Raw genomic sequence first — 21,632 nt, forward strand, 5'->3', positions numbered from 1 at the left:
TCAAACTCCAAACTCTAAATATTCCTATCACAGCCTATACTGATAAAGAAACAGTATTATATACAGTTTATCTCTTAAAAATGTAGTCAGGAGTCCATTTTCTCTTCCCTCCCTCTAAACAAAAGACATTTTTGGGGGAAATTTCTCTTCCACAGGAGAACCTGTGACAAAGTTGCTAGAGTTCCTACCTCTAGGAATCCTGGATTTGTATAAGCAGAATATAGATCAGTCTTAAAAGTAAATGTGAAGGTCTCCCAGAAGTTCATTGCTTCTAAAAAGATGAAAATCTGACATTAAGCTAGAAACATAGTGCTGCTTTAAATATTTAAGCAAACTTTCATATCTGTCTATATTTTTGTAAATAGCCATGCTTCCTGGCAACTGGCAACATGAAGATTTAGACTTACGGCTTTTAAATCGAAGATCAGTTTTTCCATAGCAACTGCACTGTTCTCTTTACAGATATTACTTTCATTTTGTAATAGTTAGACAAATGTGGTGTTCCTGGTTGGCCGCCATGCCAAACATAGGGGATAACTGTCAGGATTTTTAAGTTATATGTACAACACTTAATTCAAGAGACAGTGCAGTTAAGCTGATCCAGCAGCTTCCTAAATGGGACATAGCTAAACCTACCTTATCTCACAATTACTTTATATCACAATTAGGAAAATATGCTGGCATGGCTGTCAAGATTAAGGTGTGCAGACTGCTGGCTTTAAACTGATAATATTGCTGTGATCACACAGGACTCTGCACCACCCATCTCTCTGACATTGCAGACAGCCCTGTATTTATCTCTGTACATCAGGCCCTGTTTGCCCCTTAGCAGAGAGATATTCAAAGCACACTACCCATGAAATAGAAAATGGAATGAAAATACAGTGTGTCATACATTTGGAGTATGCTGCTTTATTCCAAAGAAAATGTGAGTATGTATGTATGTGGTTATTGATAAACTTTGTAAAATAAATATATTAAGAGCTGAACAGTAAATTAACCTACACTGTAGAATAGAAGATTAAGACTGAGAAACGATTCTATTACTGGCACACAAGACTGCTCTACACTTACTTACCATATTCCTTACCCCTTCCTTACCTTGCGCCCCTTAACCAATCAATAAAGCAAACAAATGCCCTTGCCAAACTGGTTTTTGTTCGAATTGCTTCCCACTACTTTACCAAAAAGTATGGTCAGGCAAACTAGGAGAGAGGAGCTATCCCTTGTTCAATCTTCTAAGTTTCTGCCATAAGGAGACTTTATAGGAAAAATGGCTGAAGTATTCCAGCATCTTCACCTCCAGACCTGAGCTGCTTAATGCATATTTCAAATTTAAATAAAATGAGATTGCAGAAGTTGATTGCAGGAATAGACTAACATGCACAGCATGCTCCATAGTTCAGGCCCTACTGTTACCAGTATTGTCCCTGCACTTTGGTGCCGCATAGCTAGATCATTATAAGACACGCAAACACGGGTTTTTACAAATTCTATCTGCTCTTGCAGCATGCAGCATTGGGAATCTTCAGGAAAGGATCCTGTGGTGGAATACTCTGTCTATACAAATGCCAGCCAAGACATGCACCTATAAATGCAGATGAAATATGTTCACACACATATATGGAGAACCTGTATATGAAGTGCATGCAAAGCAATCTAGTACATCAGTAAGTGGTCCCTCTTGGTCTTACTCTTCTTTTCTGCAGTAACAGGTCAAATAACAACCACATTTCAATTCAGCTTCCAGTTTATGTATTTTATTGCTTTTATTAGTATCTGTCACAGTGCTGAGTGCAGCAACAGGTCTTACTGTCCCTGAACAGCCTCAGCTGGGGCACCTAGCCACACTCGTGCCCATGGGCCCAGCAGCCCCATTTCAGCTCAGCCCTGGGCCCTCAGTTCCTGCCTGAGACAAGCTGCAGGAGTTCCCATCTCTAACTCTGCCACATCTGTGCCCATGCCTGGACAAGGACCCCAATGATCTGGACCCTGACTTGCAGACTGACTTCCCAGCTTCACTTCAGACCTGCCTCATCACCACAGACATCCTGGTGATCTGCTCTTGGTTCCTGATTAACCTCACCAGGCCTGATCCCGACCCCAATGTGTGGACTGACTTTCTGGCTTGACATTTGAACTGCCTCAGCATCATGAACTTGCCTGATGCGCTGTGCTCGGGGCTGCCCCCAGCTGCCCACCCCAGCCTGCCCTGCTCCCTCACAGGGGCGGTGGAACAAACCCTAGCTGGTGAGGACCTGCCCTGCCACCCCAGGGAGCCCCTGTGGCTCCTGACACCTTTGCCCCCAGGGAGTCGCCAGCCCTGAGTGCACTCTGACAATATCCACATACTAAAACTTTTTCCTTTGAATAAAGCAGCATATTCCAAAGATGTGAAACTCTAGTTTTCATTCCATCTTGTCTTTTGACCAGTGTGCACTGAATGTTTCTCTATCAAGGGGCAGAACTTGGTGTAGCTCATCTATATGCATACAACAAAACACAGGCTTTGCTTGTGCTAGGGCAGTTTGGGACCAGCTTTTTTATCTCGGCGTGTCTCAAAGTTCTCTTAAGGACTTTGTTTCAATGTTAGTTTGCATTAAAACAAGGTAGACCAAAATGCCCCTGAACCTTTGTGAACTATCTAGACAGAAATACACGATCTAGATAGAAGCACGCTGCCTTCCCTGGGAATTCGTGATCTTACTGTCCCTATAAAATGCATCACATCCCTACTGGATGAGGCTTGCTTCTTCCAGAATACAGTGGAAACAGCTAGCTATGTTTTCGGGGGTTGTTTTGTTTTTATTTTTAATCTAGGCTGGTAGAAGTGCCTGTCTTGCACAAAATGATACAGAAATTAGAGCACTCACAGGAGATATGATCAAGTTTCAGTTTTTTTCTGTTTTAAAGATCCACCTCCACAGCCCCTATCTATTACTAGATTATAGGCTTTTCTGACATGGGGGTACTTTCAAACCTTTTACTATGCTGAAAAAAAGTTTGATGCAAGTTGAAATTTGACAAGATGAAAAAGCAGCACCCAAAAATGACCATAACTCTGTAGTCTTCTGCTTATGGCACTCCACATAAACTGTCATAAACATATACAAACATAGAACAGGGACCAGAATTCAAATTCCTTTTACCAAGAATATAAAGGGGTGAATCCTTACTCAACCTAAATTTGCTGTTCTTGCCTTTGTGAGGACAGAAACTTAACTCCGTTCACTGACTAACCAAAGGCAATGTGGAATAGCGAAGTGCCTGATCCGAAACAAGAGAACAATGACAGATAGACTGTTATGGAGAAGATATGCATTGGAAAGCAGCAGATTGGGATGAGAAGCTTGTTGAAACTCAGACTGGGAAGAAAAATCAGTTGAAGGTTGGATTTCAGAGGAGTCAGTCTCCCACTACAACCGCGGGAGTGATACAGGTTGAAAAATAGGACCTGTGGCACATGTACTCAGTAACTGAAGGTCTGACCGCTAGCGAGGCTGTAGCTGTGTATCTACAGTTATATTGTAGCTATTACTACAATTTACAAGCTGTAGACAATGTGGTGGTACAGTCTTACAGTCTGACTCTGTGGCTAGCAGTCTCAGCAGGTTTGTAGTCAAGGTCAGTCACTGTGCTGAAGCCCCTGTTCCTACATCTTCACTGCTATTATTACTTGCGCTGTGATTCCTTCAAGAAGAGCATAAACAAAGTTGTAGTGTCAACCCAATCATCTGCAGAACTCTGTCCTGGCAGCCTGTGTTTCTTTGGAAATCCTCATAACTGTAACTACCCATATTCACGTGAAGTTGATTATGCTATTTCTACCTCTAAATTTTCCCATTCTACATTTAGCTGAATTATCAGTCTCTTGACTAATTCCTCATTTAAGATGGTCAGTAATAATGACACTACAATGCTTCCAGCTTTTTTAATCATTAGCAGGCATTGCTCAAAAATATTTTTTAAGGATCATATCTCAGTTTTCTTTCCAGTACTTACCTACAGCATAGCGAGATCTCTCCAGCTAAATGTTATACTTTGTCACATAATTCCTATTTTTGTGGCTACTCTGAGAGAAAACTATATATGAAATATCATATTCTTTTATTCTAGCTGTTGGACAGGAAGAATGTTCATTAGTATCGTATTTTTTATGATGGCCAAAAATGCCACCATTAAAGCATTAAAAATCTTAGTAGTTACTGTGGGAAGATTTTACAAGAACTGAAGATCCATGTAAGAGGGTCTAGTACTATCATACCATCAAAGCTTTGTCTCAGTTTAACAGACACATCGTTGCAGAGTAAACTGTTTCCATTGAAGCCTGCAATGCTAGAATTTGAGACTGCTGTAGAAGCACTTTTGGGGTTTTAAATCTTTGAAAGTTTTGAAAACTGTTTTTACTGTGCTGATATTTAAGTTTATTAGAAATTCTGGAATCTGTAGAAGATAGTTTTCAGTTACAGAGGTGGAAAAAAGGTTTTCCTTTTGTACTGACTGCCAGCCAGAAAATACAGAATCTGGAATTTCCTAAGAAAGGTTTTTTCAGATATAAAATACTCATTTGTGGAAGTCAACATTTTTCACAAAAACATGCATTGGTTTTACCAAGGATGGAATTTCTCCCCAAAAGAAAGATTAATTCCAGAAAAAAGCAATAGCCCCACATTAACCATAAATCATAACCTACAAATGGAATTCACTCTATGCTAAAATAAGAAGAGGCATTTAAATATCAGTCTCCCAAAATCCAGCTGGGTATATATGCTCTCTGGCTTTTTTTTATTTTGGGGGTGGATGAAGCTGGTTGTTAGCTCCATTCTGATGTAGAATTGGGCAATTTCTAAAACCCTGAAATTTTTACAAGACACAAAGATTTTCCATCAAGCTCTTCCAGGACTTCACCAATTGTGAGACTTTAAAAGAGAGTTGCTTACTCTGAGAATACCTGTATTACTGCTATGTTAGGTTTTAAAGAATATCTGCAGAACAATTTACGCAGAACTTTCTATAACAGCCCTTTCTAAAATGACACTTCCCAGCACAGTACAGACAGAAATGACATACTGCATGTCAGAAGTACCTCCAGCCAAGCCTTTTCCCATAATTGCAATGAAGAAATTGAGTTTGTCAAGGAGGTAACTTCTCTTTTCTTTGGCATATTGAAAACTGTTAGCTCATTAGGTCACAGATGGACGCTGTCATAATCTCAGCTAAAATTCACCTTCATTTTACCATTGTACCTCTGACTGTGTATATAAACCAAGAATCAATCTTTATGTTTGTTCTCCTTTGATATATAAACACAGTATATTTATATCACTGTAAAATCTATTTTTGACTAGAGGAGAACTGGAAAAATGAACTTCTTGTTTGCATTCAAGAGTAATTGATAGACCTTTTTCCCTATTTTGGGATCTTTAGTAGAGTATGGATTTTAAGACATGTCAAATACCCTTATCTCATTGTTTCTTCATGATGAAGTCTGCATTTGCTGATCTGTTAGTGGACTGACGTATCAGAAACACATTTTTGTACTTTTACCTAAAACATGCTATGGCAGATTATATCTATCATAATTTGTTAGACCAATTCAAGATATTGGTCTTAATCTAAAAATTGAAATAAATAATTTGCGTTGTTGATCCCTTAGATCAAGATGTTCTCTGCTGCATTCTGAAGCAAATGTGAAAGATCCAACAGATTAGCTAACAGCTTGAAAGATTGCATACGGTGATGGCAACGCTTTATAAACTGAATTCACTGGTTTGTAATTTGGAGATTTTTCACTGCCTAACTTCTTTCCTTTCTTCCATAAAAAGAAAAACAACAAAACCCCAAAACTATCTCTGTCTTCAGTTTTTATGGAGAGAAACAATCTAGAAAGGTGATCTGTCATTTCATGAATGAACATAGAATAAATATACTCTTTTTTGTACCCATAATTAAAAATCTTGTTAGTTCTCAGAGCAAGAAAGACAAGATATTGTAAGGCTGAGTTTAAAATTTAAGTACAATGAATAAAATTCAGGAGCCACTATCTTAAAACTTACATTTTAAAACTTACACTTCTCGAAACTACTCTCTCTTTATAAAAAGGAAAGAGATACCAACCAACAAAGCTAAGTTTATTCTATTTTTCAAATGCATTCCTCAATTTTATAACACACTTTACATATACCTTACATTACAAAGAAACAAGGAAAACAAAAATGTTTTTTAAAATTAGGAAATCACTCCAAAATGGCATATGTGTTCATCATAGGAAAGTTTAAGAATAATTAAATCATAGGTGATACATATTTAAATAAGAAAAGTTCCATTTAAGAAATATTTTTTGAAACAAATTCTTAAAAATGACGAATTAGTAACTACGGCATTCCTATTGTAAATCAGGATAATTCCGACAGCTCTGCACCTTGCCAAATGTCTAAAATGATAGATAGCATGAAGTAGAAAACAGCTACTGAAAGGGGAAAGGAATATAAAAGCTCCTTAGAAAAAGATAGGGCAGTGCTCATTGTTATTCAAGCACATTAGTTGCCATATCCTGTTTCCACTGACTGCAGTGGAAGCTTTAGCATTGACTTCAAACAGGTGCAAGTCCCATGAGACTAAAGGGAATAAAACGTACAGTCACGGTATAAAAGCAACAGTGTATGAAGTGTGGTGAGACAGGATATGTAATTCCAATCTGGTACACGAGAATCTGACAAAGTTTTTTAAATGCAGTGCCAAGTAAGGATGCAACTGAAAAACCAGACATTTCTAAACAGAAATTTGGCAGGCCTCCATTCAATGCTACAAGAAAAGCGCAGGAAAAATGTTACAGAAATGAGAGTGCTAAACTATAGTGGGGGGAGAGAACAAGGGAGACCCAGAAGCAGCAATAAGCATCATCCTGTTCTGTAGCAATACAATATCACTTGTTCAGGACACAGCTGTTGGCATGCCTTGGTGGATACTGCAGACTGGTCTGCTCTGAGAATTGTTGGGACTTAGACCCAAGTATATTACCCATTTTCATTTATTCTCCTCTGTATTATCATGAGCATTTGAAAATGTTTGGGGACTTTTCTTTTTTAACTTACATAATCTTCAAAGAGAAGTCTTAGGCTATATTCTTACATCAGTTGAGTTATGCATGATGTCCTCAATTAATTCTATAAAGAAAGTAGCTGAGATGTCATTATATTAATTAGAAGCTGGTCAAAAATAGAGTACTTATCCCAAAGGAAACTATGTGACTTCAAAATTTCCTTCCAGACTGAATAAGAAGAGAAAGTTATGCAACATAAAAACTATCTGTCTAAAATGGGGGTAATAAACATCGAACAGTCTCAATATTAAACTCATCTGGATGAGTATTACAGCAGGATGACCGAACCTTGACATTTAATTTTAAAACCAGATTTTGAGGTTAAAATGAAGACTAAAGGTAACAATTATGAAGGGAATAAGGCAAGGCTAGAAATTACTGCAAGAGGTAAAACAGAAGAGATTAAGCAGCTCTCCTACAGTTAATGTTTTATGACGAAAAGGTAAACAGATACCTGTGCAAGCATGGGAAATCCAAGGTTCCTGCATCCATTACAAGGTGTCAATGCCTCCCATAAACCTGAAGGACCACAAGTATTTTCACCTGCATCATCTTCTTCTTCCTCTCTTGGTGATAAACATGTTGAAGAAGGCCTCTGTGCATAAAGAAATGGTACTTTCAAATTGAACACAGTGATATATTGTAACGAAACATTTTATTTAATGAAAAGCACTTAAAAGATTCCCATCTATAAATTCCAAAAGATAAACTGCTATTTTAATACAAAGTAACTACTCAACTGTCAATCTGCTGTATGAAAATCACACTTTCTAAGGAAGCTGCATATTGACCTATCTGCAATTATACTTTAAATATGAGTGAACATAATATCATACATTAAAAATATGTATTTATTTTCTTCATTATCAAGTAATTGGCAATTTCTACTTCATTTTACTTTAAAATTTGCTTTAACATCATTAAGCTTAGGATATCCCACAGAGAATAAAAACTAACATTTATATATAAAAAAAAAAATACTATCCCCAAGCAGGCATTAACATAAGCTAAGGGGATCTTGCTTCAATAGTCATCTGTTGTGTTCAGAAAAGTACAGCTGTATTACATTTGCCTGGATCAGTCCAAGATTTTTGCAGAAAAATGATAAATTCAATCAAAACACGAGGTTTCAATTTTTATTTTATATTTACCAATAATAAACCTGTTAGCTTATTTTGTAGGCAAAAATTTTATTTAGAAGTGACCTGTCTTATTTTGTTTCATCAGCTAGAAAGGATGAAAGGTATGGGAAAAAGTCATTCAGTTGTGAGCATTAAGGCTTCCATATTGGTCTCAGTGAAAAGGGAATAATGCTGATTTTTGCTAAACCAGCATCCTAATTTTTTGACAGCCAGGAACAGGAAGAGTGGACAGTTCCCATTTATTTATGTTATTTTGCTACACAGGATAGTCCACCCCAACTGAATGAATTGCAGTGGCAACTTTCACTGATTTCAGGAGGGTGAAAGTTAAGCCAGCAATGAATGATTTTTAAAATCTCATGTTAAAAAGAATTATGACAACAAAAAAAATTTAAGTTTTATTCACATCTTAATTCTTTGTCCATATTTAAATTGGAATATGTAACAGCTGTTCTAGCCTGCTTGACATTTGTTTGTGCAGCCTACCTGATATTCAGATACTAAATGCTGTCTTTAGGGATGCTTGTTTATCTTAATCTTTCAGAAGTGGCTGGATTTTTGCCTGACCAACATAATGCTGTTTGAGACAATGGCTGACCACATCTATTAATCTGGTGGTAACATTAGCTCTAAAGCGCTGCTATGAGGCCCATATAAAAATAAAAAAAAACCCAACACTTAACTGCAAATTATTTTAGCCAATACAATAAAGAAATGCGTGGAGTCTGCTGCAAGAAAAGGAATGCAGAGGTGAAGGAAAAGTAGGGGCAGGGGAGGAAAGTGGAGAAACAGCAACAGTTCTGAAGATGAACACAAGCTGATGGAAACTGTAAGGGAAGCAAAGGCACCACACAGACAGGTACTAACTCAAATTGTGTAACATCTGAGGATCATTTAACCTTTGACTCTTGTGCTAACTTCTTACACACAGATGTGGTTGGTATACCATTAATTTAAGCAGAAAAAAAATATTTCTAAATTCTATTTCAGCTCACTCACCAAAGATGAGAAACATGATATGTACATTGCTACTAGTCTGATTCCCCTCAGTTAGAAAATGGTTGTTCCCTTGTTGCAGACTTCATTAATCTAGCCATACCTTCTAAAGTTAGGTGGATTTATTTACTTTTTATTTTAAAAGTCAATTTCTAAAACATTCTTAGCATGATATTTCATGAGGTTATTTTGACAGCTAAGTGGTACCACAGAATGTGTTGCCATAGCAACCAATATTCTTACACAGCTTATTAAAAGGATTGGGTTAACTCTGCAGAGTGTGGGTCGTGAAGGACTATTATTGCTATGCATTTGCATAGACAAAGGAAGCAGACTACAGGTCTTTCCCTTCTATTTATGATGCCATCTTCCATGGTGGTTGCCCTACGTTTATATTTTAAATCTCAGAATTGTTGTACCAGAGAATAAGGTGTTTCTTGCCCCCTGGAGCACAAAGCAAAGAACTGCAGCAGTGCTAGGTACAGGAAAGCAGGTAACACACATTAGCTGTGACCTTACAAGCCAATGTAAGTGAATGAAGACAAAAGTCACCAAAAAAAGTATAGTCAATGCACCTTCTAAAGGTAAAAAATACACACACATAATATCAAAGAGAATTTTTCAACACAACTAAAGGAAGATCAATAATGAAATTCAATGTATTTGAATCATTCAAGGGAGAACATATGAGTATTTAGCCATTACAGGAACAGAGTAGAAAAAAAATCATAGCAAAAATTATTGAACAATAGAAAAAATACACAAGCAGAATGAAAGAGTTGTAGTATTTCCATTAGATTTATTTTATATAACTAGCCTAAGATAGAGTGGGCATCACACAAATTTAAATTAATGTTGTCCATATGAATGAGAAGAAGTGGGGAATATTATATAGGCAGACCTCCTGATCGTTCAAAAAAGGACCAGTCGATGTCAGAGTTCATTAGACACACTATTGGAATAAATTGACTAGTACTCTTATGCAACTAGACAATCCAGGTATGAATTACATGATACAGGCTAATTTACAGACTACTGCAGAGTAGGGTTGGCTCTTTTTATACTTAATGACTGATTTCTGTCTTCTTGCCCAGATTTCTGCTACTGATAAGGCACTAAAAAGGAACCATTAGGAGAAACGTATGTGAAGGGTCAAGAAACAGTTATTGCTATCACCTTTCTCACTCATCCCTGCTGCCAGAAGCCCAGTTCTTCCCAGACAACAGGTGCAAAGGGATAAGTGGGAGCTGCTGCAGGGAGAAAGCTGTATTTGCAAAGAGGAGCAAAGGAGTTAATAGTTGCATGAGAGAAAGGGGAGTCAGAAGTCCCCCAAATGGGGTAGACTGGGTTTGCATACTCTGGGAAGAGAGATGCAGCTGGAGGAGACAGGTGAGATACAGAAAAATCTACAATCAATCCACAGACTTCAGATTGTCACACAAGCCCATAAAACTCCCAGCCCAGACCACCCAGTTTCCTGCTATTCTCTCTCGGCCTTCATTCCTTTCCCAGAACTCCCTCATTTTTCTGTTCTGTTGTATAATTTAATTTTGCCTCCTCAGAGATCCTTTGGACATGAAAATCTAATTCTGTGTGTGCTGCTGGGAAGCCTTGAAATAGCCCTGTGGGGAGAATTTTAGTGAAACTGAAGTTATTTATGCCCACTTCTCAGAAAAAAAGAAATAAATAGAGAGGAAGAGATTTCTGTCACCTAAAGAAAAATAGACACAATTGAGAACCTTTTATTCATGCCTGTTTTTACTGCAAAAAGAAAAAGTAAATATAGTTAGAAAATACCACCTAGTATCATAGTTGCTCAATTAATTGAATCTGACATTATGAAATGGTGAAGACAACATAAACTGTAATATTAAGCTTCTAGCTTCTGCCTAAGCTAGAAGAGACATGAGTATAAGCATCATATATCCTCAAACAAAACAGACAGGAAAGCTTAAAAGATATTAGATACAATATATAAAATGGAAAAATTGGTAGGGAAACCACAAGAGTGATACAGAATAAAGGATTTAATAAAAGTTCTGTTTTTTACCGGAACACTGAATTAAGTATTAAAAATTGCTTATAGCAGTAAGAGACTAAAAATATTATTTCTCTATACATAAAAAAGAGAATAATAATATAGCAGTAAGGGAGTAGCAAGATGTAGCATAAGGACATTGGACCATTACAATTAGTGGCAAGTTTTCCTCAAACTCTTCTGGGCCTGACACATCACCTCTGATTTTCATATCTGATGAGCATTTAGATTATGCCTTTGAAAATTTAGATATGGAAGTCGTTGTCTTCATGTCTCCATCTACACAAAAGGCAAAATTTGCCCAGTAGGTTACGTTAGACTGAAGGATACTCAGGCTATTTGTTCTTCCGGTATATGTATGTACATCAGATTGGCTATCACAATAACTGGCACCTCTTTTCTGATCTAAGAGAACAAGACAATATTTAGCAACAGACAGAATGATGAGTACAGACAAAAAAGAGTGCAGAAAGTCTGTTCCACTCTTAAAAGTCAACAGGAAAAGAAAAAGAGAGCACCTTTAATTGTAACTATTACTTAAAGCTACGAAGTTTACAGCTCAAGATTTACACCATATATAAAACATACATAAAGTTTTGGCCTTCCTTTTTACAGATGTCAACAATTTCCTGACTACCATATGACCTCATTATCTAGACAAGTTTTCTCTGTGAATACAGTAAGTCATACAAAGCCTCTTATTTCCTTTTATTCCCTCTTTTTCTCAGTTTTTAATGAAAACTGGTCTGCTTTCTGCCTTGACATTTGTAAGCAGCTAGGCAAAATGTGATTTAATTTCCTCCTTTCAGGATACAGAGAATTTTCTGTAGTAGTCCAGTGAAATCTAAAACCAAACATAAAAATCTTTCTTTACTTCTTGTATCTCTGTTTTTGCATAATTATAATCTATTTGCAGAAGTATTGCAAATACCCTTTCAGACAGTATCCACTACAGCAAGATAGCACCAGCAAAACTGTAAAAGATATAAAATAATAGGACCTCTACTGTTTGCTATTGCATCAGAGTTCTGGACACTAATGTTAACTATTCATTTATCTTGCAGCATATCACATGTTAAGAAAATAAGCTTTTTGAAATGGAGCAGCAAAGATGAAATCCAGAAGGCAATCTCCTTTTGTTTATGGAAGGTAGAAAGCAACCAGACATTTGATAAGCTAAATGCTACCACTCAGTCTGGAACAACGAAGTCAGTAGGAGGTTTCTTCTGAAGAAATAGTTTGTCAGACATAGGACCATGCAAATATTTCACATGATCCTAACTGCTGGATTAGAGGCATGCCTCTGCCTGTCTTTTGCCTGTCCCAAAGGACGTGTAATTATGTCGTGAAATACAAGTGAAAAAAAAAATACAGTTCTATAGTCTAATACTCTACTTTTACGTTATACTAAGAACTAATAAAGAAGGAAACTGTTCCTGAATATCCTCTATAAATTAGGCTGAGCAGGTTGTTCTCTGCCGCTGCTGTTCCCAGCAGCTGTGGCAGCCAAGCCAGGGACAGCGGAGCTGGGATAGTGTTCCTGTGCTCTCAGTGCTCCCCCTGCTGCTGCCCAGGCTGCTCCCAAGGGAAAATGCCTGATGGATGCAGAAGAGAAGAAAGCAGCATTTGGGCATGAAATCTAACACCATCAGTTACTATTTTTCCACAGCAGGATCCCTACATTAACTAAATGTACACTTCTGGGATTCAGTAAGGATCCTGACAAGGAGGAGCCTCATTTACAAGACACAAGCTATGTCTCACAGATGAACAACAGTGAAACGTTTCTGTGGCCTGGGCACACCTTTCCCACATCCCCCAAGGCAGCCTTCTCCCTGCTTGGTGTTTTTCCATTTTCTATCCTCGTTATCTTGTCCTCCACCTTACACTGCATGTCTGCAGCCATTCTTTCACAAATATGTTCCTAGTTTACATTTCTTTCATAATTTCATTTGCTTCGCTACGAGTCTGGTTAGAGTTTGACTGCACCTCCTGTATTCAGCAAGGGACTACCAGGAGAACAAGGATGGTCTTGTACCTAAAGCAGCTGAATGCTGGAGAAGTGTACTCTGTACCTGCCCCTGCCATAAACCCTGTGGGATGCTGGACATGTCATTTAAACTTCTCCAAGATGGTCACTAAGTTTGTGTTCCTTATTTCCTGGCTATACTGAAATTGTGAAGGCAAGTTTGCAGAAGTGCCAGGTTACATCAGGAACCAGCATGAGATACTCTGTGACTGTTTTCAATGGTACATGAGACCACACGCTCTGAAAATCCAAGCTCTAGCAGTCCCAGACAGGAAGAATCTTGACCTCTACACCACTGCACATCAGCCAAGCTGCACGATTGTATTTTCTGACCAGGGCTCTGTAAAAAAAAAAACCAACTTTGTCTGAAGCAGTCACACACTTTGAACTCAAGCACAGTAATGTCTGAACCTGGGAAGAAATTACTGTAACTTGAAGTCACCAGAAAGTCAGCAGAGGCGTGGTAATTGACTATATGTAACAACAGTACAATGTATTAACTTTAGGTAAACATGATTAATTCACATACGTGATGAAAAATACATGGATGTGTACTTACTGCCCCTCAGTGGGCAAGTGCTATTGACACCTATCATGATGACCACACCAGAAATTAATCATACTGTTTTCAGAGCAGGATCTGACAGTATGTAGTAAATACACCCTGGAACTAGATGGCAAGTACAATGTACACTGAATAAGGCCAAAATTATAAGTAAAAATGAGATTATAAAGTGAATGAGTACATCTGAATGTGTATTCAAAGCAGGGCCATATATTTCAATTTTTTAATTCATCCTTGCACGTAACATAAATAATGACAATTAAGACAATTCTGAATCTTTGCACTACTCATAAAAGGATGCATACATACATATGATACAACAAAAGTTTTAGGACTTAAAAACATAACAAGCTATTAATTAAATCAGGAAATACCAGTCATAAACTAAAAAAGAGACCTTTTCTTCCATCGATAAAGGAACTAGTATTTTTCAAGACTTAAGATAGCTTTTCATTTGCTAAAAATAACCATAAAAGAAAAAATGGCGCATCAACGGAGTGTCATGTATTAATAAAAAGGTTGATCTAGGCTAATCTATTTTTCACTAAACATAAAAGCTTTTGAACCGAGTGTGGCAATCTTCATATGAAGAGTATTTCATCTATATATAAAAGCCACTACTAGGATGCTCATATTTAGTGATCTGATATTTTGTGTGTGTATCTTAAGTGCAAAGCAAAAGACACCTCAATGTATTTCAGTAAGAATCTTCACTCTTTTCTAACTCCTGCTTAATTTTGCCATGTGGGTGAAGCTTTTCAAACGACAGAAATTTCAAGAATTCAATAAATCAAAAAATTGCACAAAATGGAACACTAAGTGCTTTTAGTAATTATAATTTAAACATAATAAGAAGGTATTTGTTATGAGTGACGTAGTAGATGGAGCCCATAGAATTTTCATTTTTAAGTGTCTTGAGAAGCATATACTGCATTTGTTTTTCAGTATGAAATTAACGGGATGAAGCATTAGCTGCTTGAAGCTGCAATATGCACTGTCCTGATTCAAAAAAGCACTTAGAACATCATTCTTTTAAACTAGTTTGAACTGTTTGAAAGCTAAGCATTTAATCTGAGCTATTTGTTTAATCTGTGGATTAAACTAGTTGTCTTTAATGCATGGAAATATAGGTACTTCCACAACTTATTTACTCCATCCTAATATCTGTGTTTAGGACAGAATTGAATTGCCTTCGAAATGAATTTTTCCCTCTTAACATTAAGTAAAGTGAACCTGTCTTTTAAGCACTTGTCTAACTTTGGGCATGTACCTAATACTCACAAATCAGACTATTTGCACACTTAGTATCAATTTCAAATACTTAACATCAAAGCACTTCAAGTGCTTTGCTTGACCAAGGAAAAAGAACTTAGCACATTGAAGCATAAAGCCCCAAGACAGAATTCAACCCAGCAAGCCATACAGACTGCAAGGACACTCTATGCTACAGAAATGTATGTCTAGGGATGCCTTTCCATCCCACAGGCATGGTAGATTTGACCTAAGTTGGTATGTAGGAAGGGTATACACAAATGTAGGCTGTGCAAAAATGCAGGAATTTGGTAACTTTTTTTTGAGTCTTAAGCACATGAATAGTTCCAATTAAGTTAATGGGATTTCTCATTTTAATGACAGGCTTATGTGTCTCCCTGAATCAATATGCACATGACTCATTCCAAAATGTGACTCACTGTGAAAAACTCATGTACCAGTTGAAAAAGAAGAGACTGCTAATGAAGGGTATAGGAGCTGCAGAAAAGCAAAATCAAGTGTTAATATTTTTAGAAATATTAAATGGAATTAAAAACTTAAGCATATTTACCTTTGCATAAAGGAAAAAAATATAATTCAAAGTAAAGACCAGCATTTTTGGCTTTAAATGTCACAGAAAGAAAATACTGCTTGGAGAATAACTACAGAGGCATCTCTGTATTTAACATCCCTATACTATCTGAATGTTATCATATAACATTTGAAAAACTCAGTGCAATGTAATTGCAAAGCAAATCAGCTGTAAAACATGTATTTTTCTTTTTTTAAAGTTGTGAAAGAGAGGGTGGATAAGTGGGTGGCAGAATGATGAAACTTATAGAAAATACATTATTTGTCATGAAATAGAGCAGAAGGAACAGAAATTAAAGTAGGGGAAAAATCAGGTGGTAAGTGAGTAGGCAGAAGTCACCACTTTATTACTCCTCCAGTGCAGTTTTTTATTTAGCATACATATTCTCAGTAAAAATGTGTTACTGAAAATGCAATTATTATTGCATTAGGTTGCTGTTGGCTTAATGAAGGACCTAAGAGAAAATCATACCTGAACAGACAAAGCCAATCTAAAGAGGAACTATATACAGCATTGAGTTAGTCATCTGAAGATGAATGCTGGTTAAGAGTGAATAATCAAAAAGGCCTTGAAGAACGTTTGTACTAGATTATCTACAGATCCATCAGTAACAAATCACTAGTAGTTTGCCATATTGTCACCTAAGTACTAAATATAATATAAAAACAATGAAGTAGAATAGCTGAGAATCAGTTGAAACGTCTTGACAGGCAAGTCAGTGTGTTATAGAAGTTGAAAGCCTAACTGGAAAAGATCAGTCAAATAGTAATCTACCTTTTGATCTCGGTAAAAGGACGAGAGGGAACGGCCTCAAGTTGCGCCAGGGGAGGTTTAGATTGGACATGAGGAAAAATTTCTTTACTGAAAGAGTGGTTAAACATTGGAACAGGTTGCCCAGGGAAGTGGTTGAGTCCCCATCCCTGGAAGTATTTAAAAGACGTGTAGATGAGGCACTTAGGGACATGGTTTAGTGGGCGTGGTGGTGTTGGGTCGACGGTTGGACTTGATGATCTTAGAGGTCTTTTCCAACCTTAACGATTCTATGATTCTAAAACATGGAAGAGCTCAGACTCTTCTAGAGGTATTAGAAAAAAGGATCACACACATATCCCCTGTAAGAGATGCAGAATACTATCAACTGGACAACAGCTCTCAATGCAACCTGATTTACATGAGAGGTGGTAGTAGAATTCAAAATCATCTTCGCTAGGAAGGCAAAGGTTTTGCTATGGCTGGTAGGAAAACCTGCCAGTGTGACACTCACATACTGCAAGTTGCTGCTTTTTCCTGTCTTATATAATTAAAACAGTGATTTCACTGCAGTCATCTCAAGAACCAGTACTACCAGAAGATTTAGGACAGTGGTTGCTCTTCCTGTGCTAGCTCATCTGTACTGTTCTTTTGCCTGTGGTAGATTCAACATAGTATGTACAGATCTACTGTAATACAAGCACACCTTTATGTTGTTTTCCAGACATACTCCTAGGTAGCTGAAGAGCTAATACTTAAATTCTTTCTTCAGCCAGTCACCATATAGTGTCTTAAAGGTCCTGTAAAATACAGATAAAACAAGTCAGTCAGTCAGTAACAAACCTTCAACTGTAACTCCTGTGTAACACTGTATTTCTTATGAGGTATCTATGGTTAAGTAAGTGATCTTTTAAAATTATTGAGATTCCTTAAAGGAAACACCATTTCGGACAGTGACAAGGGCAAGGTAGTAAATATTCCAATACCCATAAGGAATCAACTATTAATAATTAAAAGAAAGACCAGCATTGGAATAAAACATTTTTACATTTTAATATTATTTTTGTCTAAGATTGACGGGCAGCGCTGAGGCTGCTTCTTCGCAGGCTGTGAACAGTTCAAATTCCAGAGATATTGGGCAGAGCACCAGTATCAACGGAAATAATGGCAGTAGTATTAATAGAAACTGTTCAATCTGAAATAACTACTGAAGGAAATAAAATTGAAGAGCTTCTTCTGAGATTTTCCCTCATGGCACTAAACTGAAACTTATAATAAGTTTAAGAAGGAGAGATGCCAAGAGAAAAGAAAATAGTTGATCAAAAATGGTGTAAATCATTCAACTCTTACATCCCTCTGGAAAAGTAAAGAAACTGGTGTAAAAACAGATGTGTGCATGGTCAAGTAACCCTGGTTTCTGCTTCTAATCTCAATTTAAAAACTTATACCACTGAACTCAGCCAAGGGCTTCAGTACATAGTGAAGTCATAGAAAAGGTAAGGGGTGCATTTATAGCACACTGTTGATCTATATTAATTCCATGGGCAAACATTTCTAATGCATAGTAAATGTTAGGCAGTTGCCCCTTAACTCTGAATTACTCCTGATCTTATATTTTATAGAGGTATAAGAATCTGGTCCAATATGTTTTTCTGCTATTCCTTTTCTACTTGCTGAGCTTATTCACAGGGACTGAAAAAATCTGCCAACAGAATACAATAAAACTCTGTCATGAGTGGTCAACTACTTCAAGACTTAAGGACAAAAATACTTAATCTTTTTTATATGTCAATTATAAAATAAATGTGTTTGTTGCCATTAGGATAGAATAAAAATGAAATCAAGCAAGTAGTCCAAACAAGTTGCCCAATGTTCTAATTTCAGCTACTAAACAATTTTTAAAGAAAGCATTCTTTTGTAATAGCTTATCATGGATGGTCATTTTGCCCTGTGAAATATGGCAGAAGGTTTACCATTAGCATTATTTGTACCTCTTACTAAGAGGCAGCGAAGAAGGGAAACTGGGACTGCTGCTGCTAAGAGAGTACCTACTTATTCACCTTCAAAAGAATCATAGAATACGATATAGTGAAACCATACATTTACACTTATCTCCACCCCTTAATGGATCCTGTAGGGGTTCACATAGCTCTGATGGATTAGTAGGCTCCATCTTCTGTTTATACCATAGGGATAAAACTATGCTGTTCCCCTTACTACAGAAAACAACTGAGAGACATACCCATATGGTTCTCACTCTTCTCATGCATTTCCTATCAGATGGTGATTATCAGGCTTTACTGTCAGTTCCAAGCTTAATGACTTTATTCTTAAACTAATAGAGCAGACATGAAATCAGTGTTGACTTTAGGTATATACAAAAAATATTTAAGATTTTTTTTTTCCCCCCTCTACTGTTTGTACCCTGCTGGCTAGGTAGAACACTCATTTATTCTAAGGTCACTATGTATTAAAAAACACAATCAAACCTGCATTGGTACCCGCTGACAACAGTAACAGAGTTCTAGAAATATTGCAGAAATACCTACCTCTGTAACATGCAGAAACAACAAAAGCTAAGAAGTTCTAGAACGATGTATTCCTTGTTTAAGATTGCAGGATAGAAAAGACTATATTTTAAAACATACTTTCTCCTTCTTTCCTTATTAACTCAGTTATCTTTCCCCTAGGGTAAATATCTACATATGACTGTGAAAAATAAATCTCCCACATATTCAAGCTCAGGCTTTTTGCAAACTATCAAAACTAATTTTTCAAGAGAGCAAAAAATATGTTTTCAGAAATTAAAATCTAATTTTACTTAAATGTTAAGTCCTTCATATTCCTTATACATCTCGTGCATTGTTACACACTCTATTGCTCCAATGCAATAAACCATACAGATTGCTAAAATTTCGCAAACATTTCTCAACCCTTAATGTTAACACTGCCAATCTACTAGAGGGACATTTGGATCGTGATTAAGTTGCCTCTACGCTGAGGTCCAGTGTCTATCTTTGGGCACCCTGCCTAGCCTCTAACTGCCACTCCAGAACACCGTGACTTTCCAAGTCCTTTGTCACATCTGCCAGCCCCATGTAGATGTCTCAGCTGCTGACCAGAACAGCACTAGATACCTATGTTTATGCAACTGACTTGAGGGCTTATGGTGGGATTCAGCTGCCAAGCATGCCAAGCAGTGGCATCCAGTGTCATTTTAGATACTACAGGGTAGCTGTTGACCCTTAGTCACTGCTCCTGAAGGCATGACTGAGCCCATGTTAGCCCCATGCAAAAGGCACCTTGCATATCCACAGTGACATAAGGTACTTAACATTAAGGCAGCTGAATCCCACTTTCGGAATTTCAGCGCCCCTACTGGTGATATTCTGATCGAATAGGGAGAAAATGAATTTTAAGAGAACCGAGGAAGATCATGATGAAAAGAACTTTTTGTTCTCTTTTGAGGGAGAAGTTGAAAACCTGATTCTGGCTGGAACACTGGAGAAAATTCTGAGGAGAGGAGAAACCCGAGGGAAACGCAGGGCAGAAGTCCATGGCAGATTTTTGGCAGACCCCTAGGGAAGGTCAGAGCTTGAGGGAAACATCTCTGGTGACTGATATCCTAGTAATAGCAAAAGTCATCAGTCTTCCTGGTGATGTGGTTTTGTAATAATATGACAAAGAGAGAGTTGAGGTTAATATTGCAAAAATCACCTGTCTGGGTGAAAATCTCATGGCATTATCTTCTCTTTCTGTTCTTCAGAAGCGATTGAAATTCTCTCAGAAGATCCCAAATGAAGTTGCAGACTGTAGCTTAAAAATGGACATCGTGTTGTACACTATTGCATACTCACAGGATGATGGACACTGAGGGTATGGAAGAAATGGAAGAGACAAGTGTTCTGCTATGCAAGCCTGGCAACAGTGTCCACAACGGCACAGGCAGCTCAGGATATTAAAAAAAAAAAAAAAAAAAAAAAAGGCAAAAATAGGGATGAAAAAGAAGGTTCTCTAAAGCACTGAATAACACACAAAAAAGATATTTAATTAAAGCAAATGTACTTCATATTTGGAAGATGATCTCAAGATCAGTTCTGATAGAGTCCTCAGATCCTGGCTAATCCTGTTGGGGTTAGTAGATTTCTTTGGTATTCATGTAAGTATAATGAAACAGAGGTTAGTCTTCAAATTACATATGTGCTTAGTACTACAACATATGACAGTCTCTGAACTAAAATGGTCCTTGTGAAAAAATGCAAAAATCTACTGTGGTTAAGTTAATAAAACATAGCTGTCCAACAGGATACTTGAGTAGATAAAATATTACTAATCATTTCCAGAGCTCCCCGAATTTACGTACAGCTTTATAGCCATAAAGACAAACAAGCTCTTTGATCTGAAAAGCTTATATTATAATTACTTTATATGGAAAAAATGCTACACCCATATCTGAGATCCTTATGTAAGAGATTTAGCTAAGATGAAAGAGTCCACAGCAGGGCAAGTGAAGCGGTTGGTAGCATGGCAAGATTTACATACAAAATAAACTTGAAAATGCTAGGATTATTTAGTCAGGAAAAAGAAAGCTTTAAGAAAGAACAAGCCTGAAGCATTGCAAAAGTTGTGGAGGGTGTGCACAAACTATTTGGTTTTTTTCTATTCTGTCAGATTTTACTATATAAGAATAAATGGAAGCATATGCTCAGCAAATAAAAGAAAATGCCTGTACATACAGCACATGTTCTGCAAAACATAGTAGTACAGGGTCATTGCGGTAAACAATGTGACAGATTAGAGCAAAAGGATTAGATACATTCAGGATTCACCAGTACAAGCTAAACACAGAACAGCATTCAGAGATTCATTTGTCTATAAGCTATTTTCCTGCAAGTATCTGATAGTCAAGGAATTTGCCACACGCATACATAATTGGACAGACTGGTTAAATATTCCAAAAAATTATTCTAGTGGAAAAGGAGTAGGTACTTTTTAATGCAGATTAGATGAACTGGTGGCTTGGCCAGCACCTTCCCCTAGTTATACTTTACTCCATGTAGTTTAAACCATACTAAGTGTTGTCATGTTTCAGGATTTTATACTCTTAAATAAGTGCTGACTGTCTCACAGGGTATGTCTATGCAGCACGCTGGAGGATTGCCTAGCA

At 37.1% G+C, this 21,632-nt stretch overlaps 1 protein-coding gene across 8 annotated transcripts in view; it reads right to left on the bottom strand.

The window, feature by feature from the left end:
- The window catches only part of ANKS1B (ankyrin repeat and sterile alpha motif domain containing 1B), a 450,635-nt gene that overhangs the window by 329,551 nt on the left and 99,452 nt on the right, over positions 1 to 21,632 (bottom strand). For all 8 annotated transcript variants that reach the window (XM_076335327.1, XM_076335287.1, XM_076335320.1 and 5 more), the window contains one exon: positions 7,557 to 7,697. In XM_076335327.1, the coding sequence (XP_076191442.1) occupies positions 7,557 to 7,697 (141 nt within the window). The remainder of the gene's footprint in view (positions 1 to 7,556; positions 7,698 to 21,632) is intronic.

This window comes from Aptenodytes patagonicus, chromosome 1 (assembly GCF_965638725.1).
Source record: "Aptenodytes patagonicus chromosome 1, bAptPat1.pri.cur, whole genome shotgun sequence".
Lineage (NCBI taxonomy): Eukaryota > Metazoa > Chordata > Aves > Sphenisciformes > Spheniscidae > Aptenodytes > Aptenodytes patagonicus.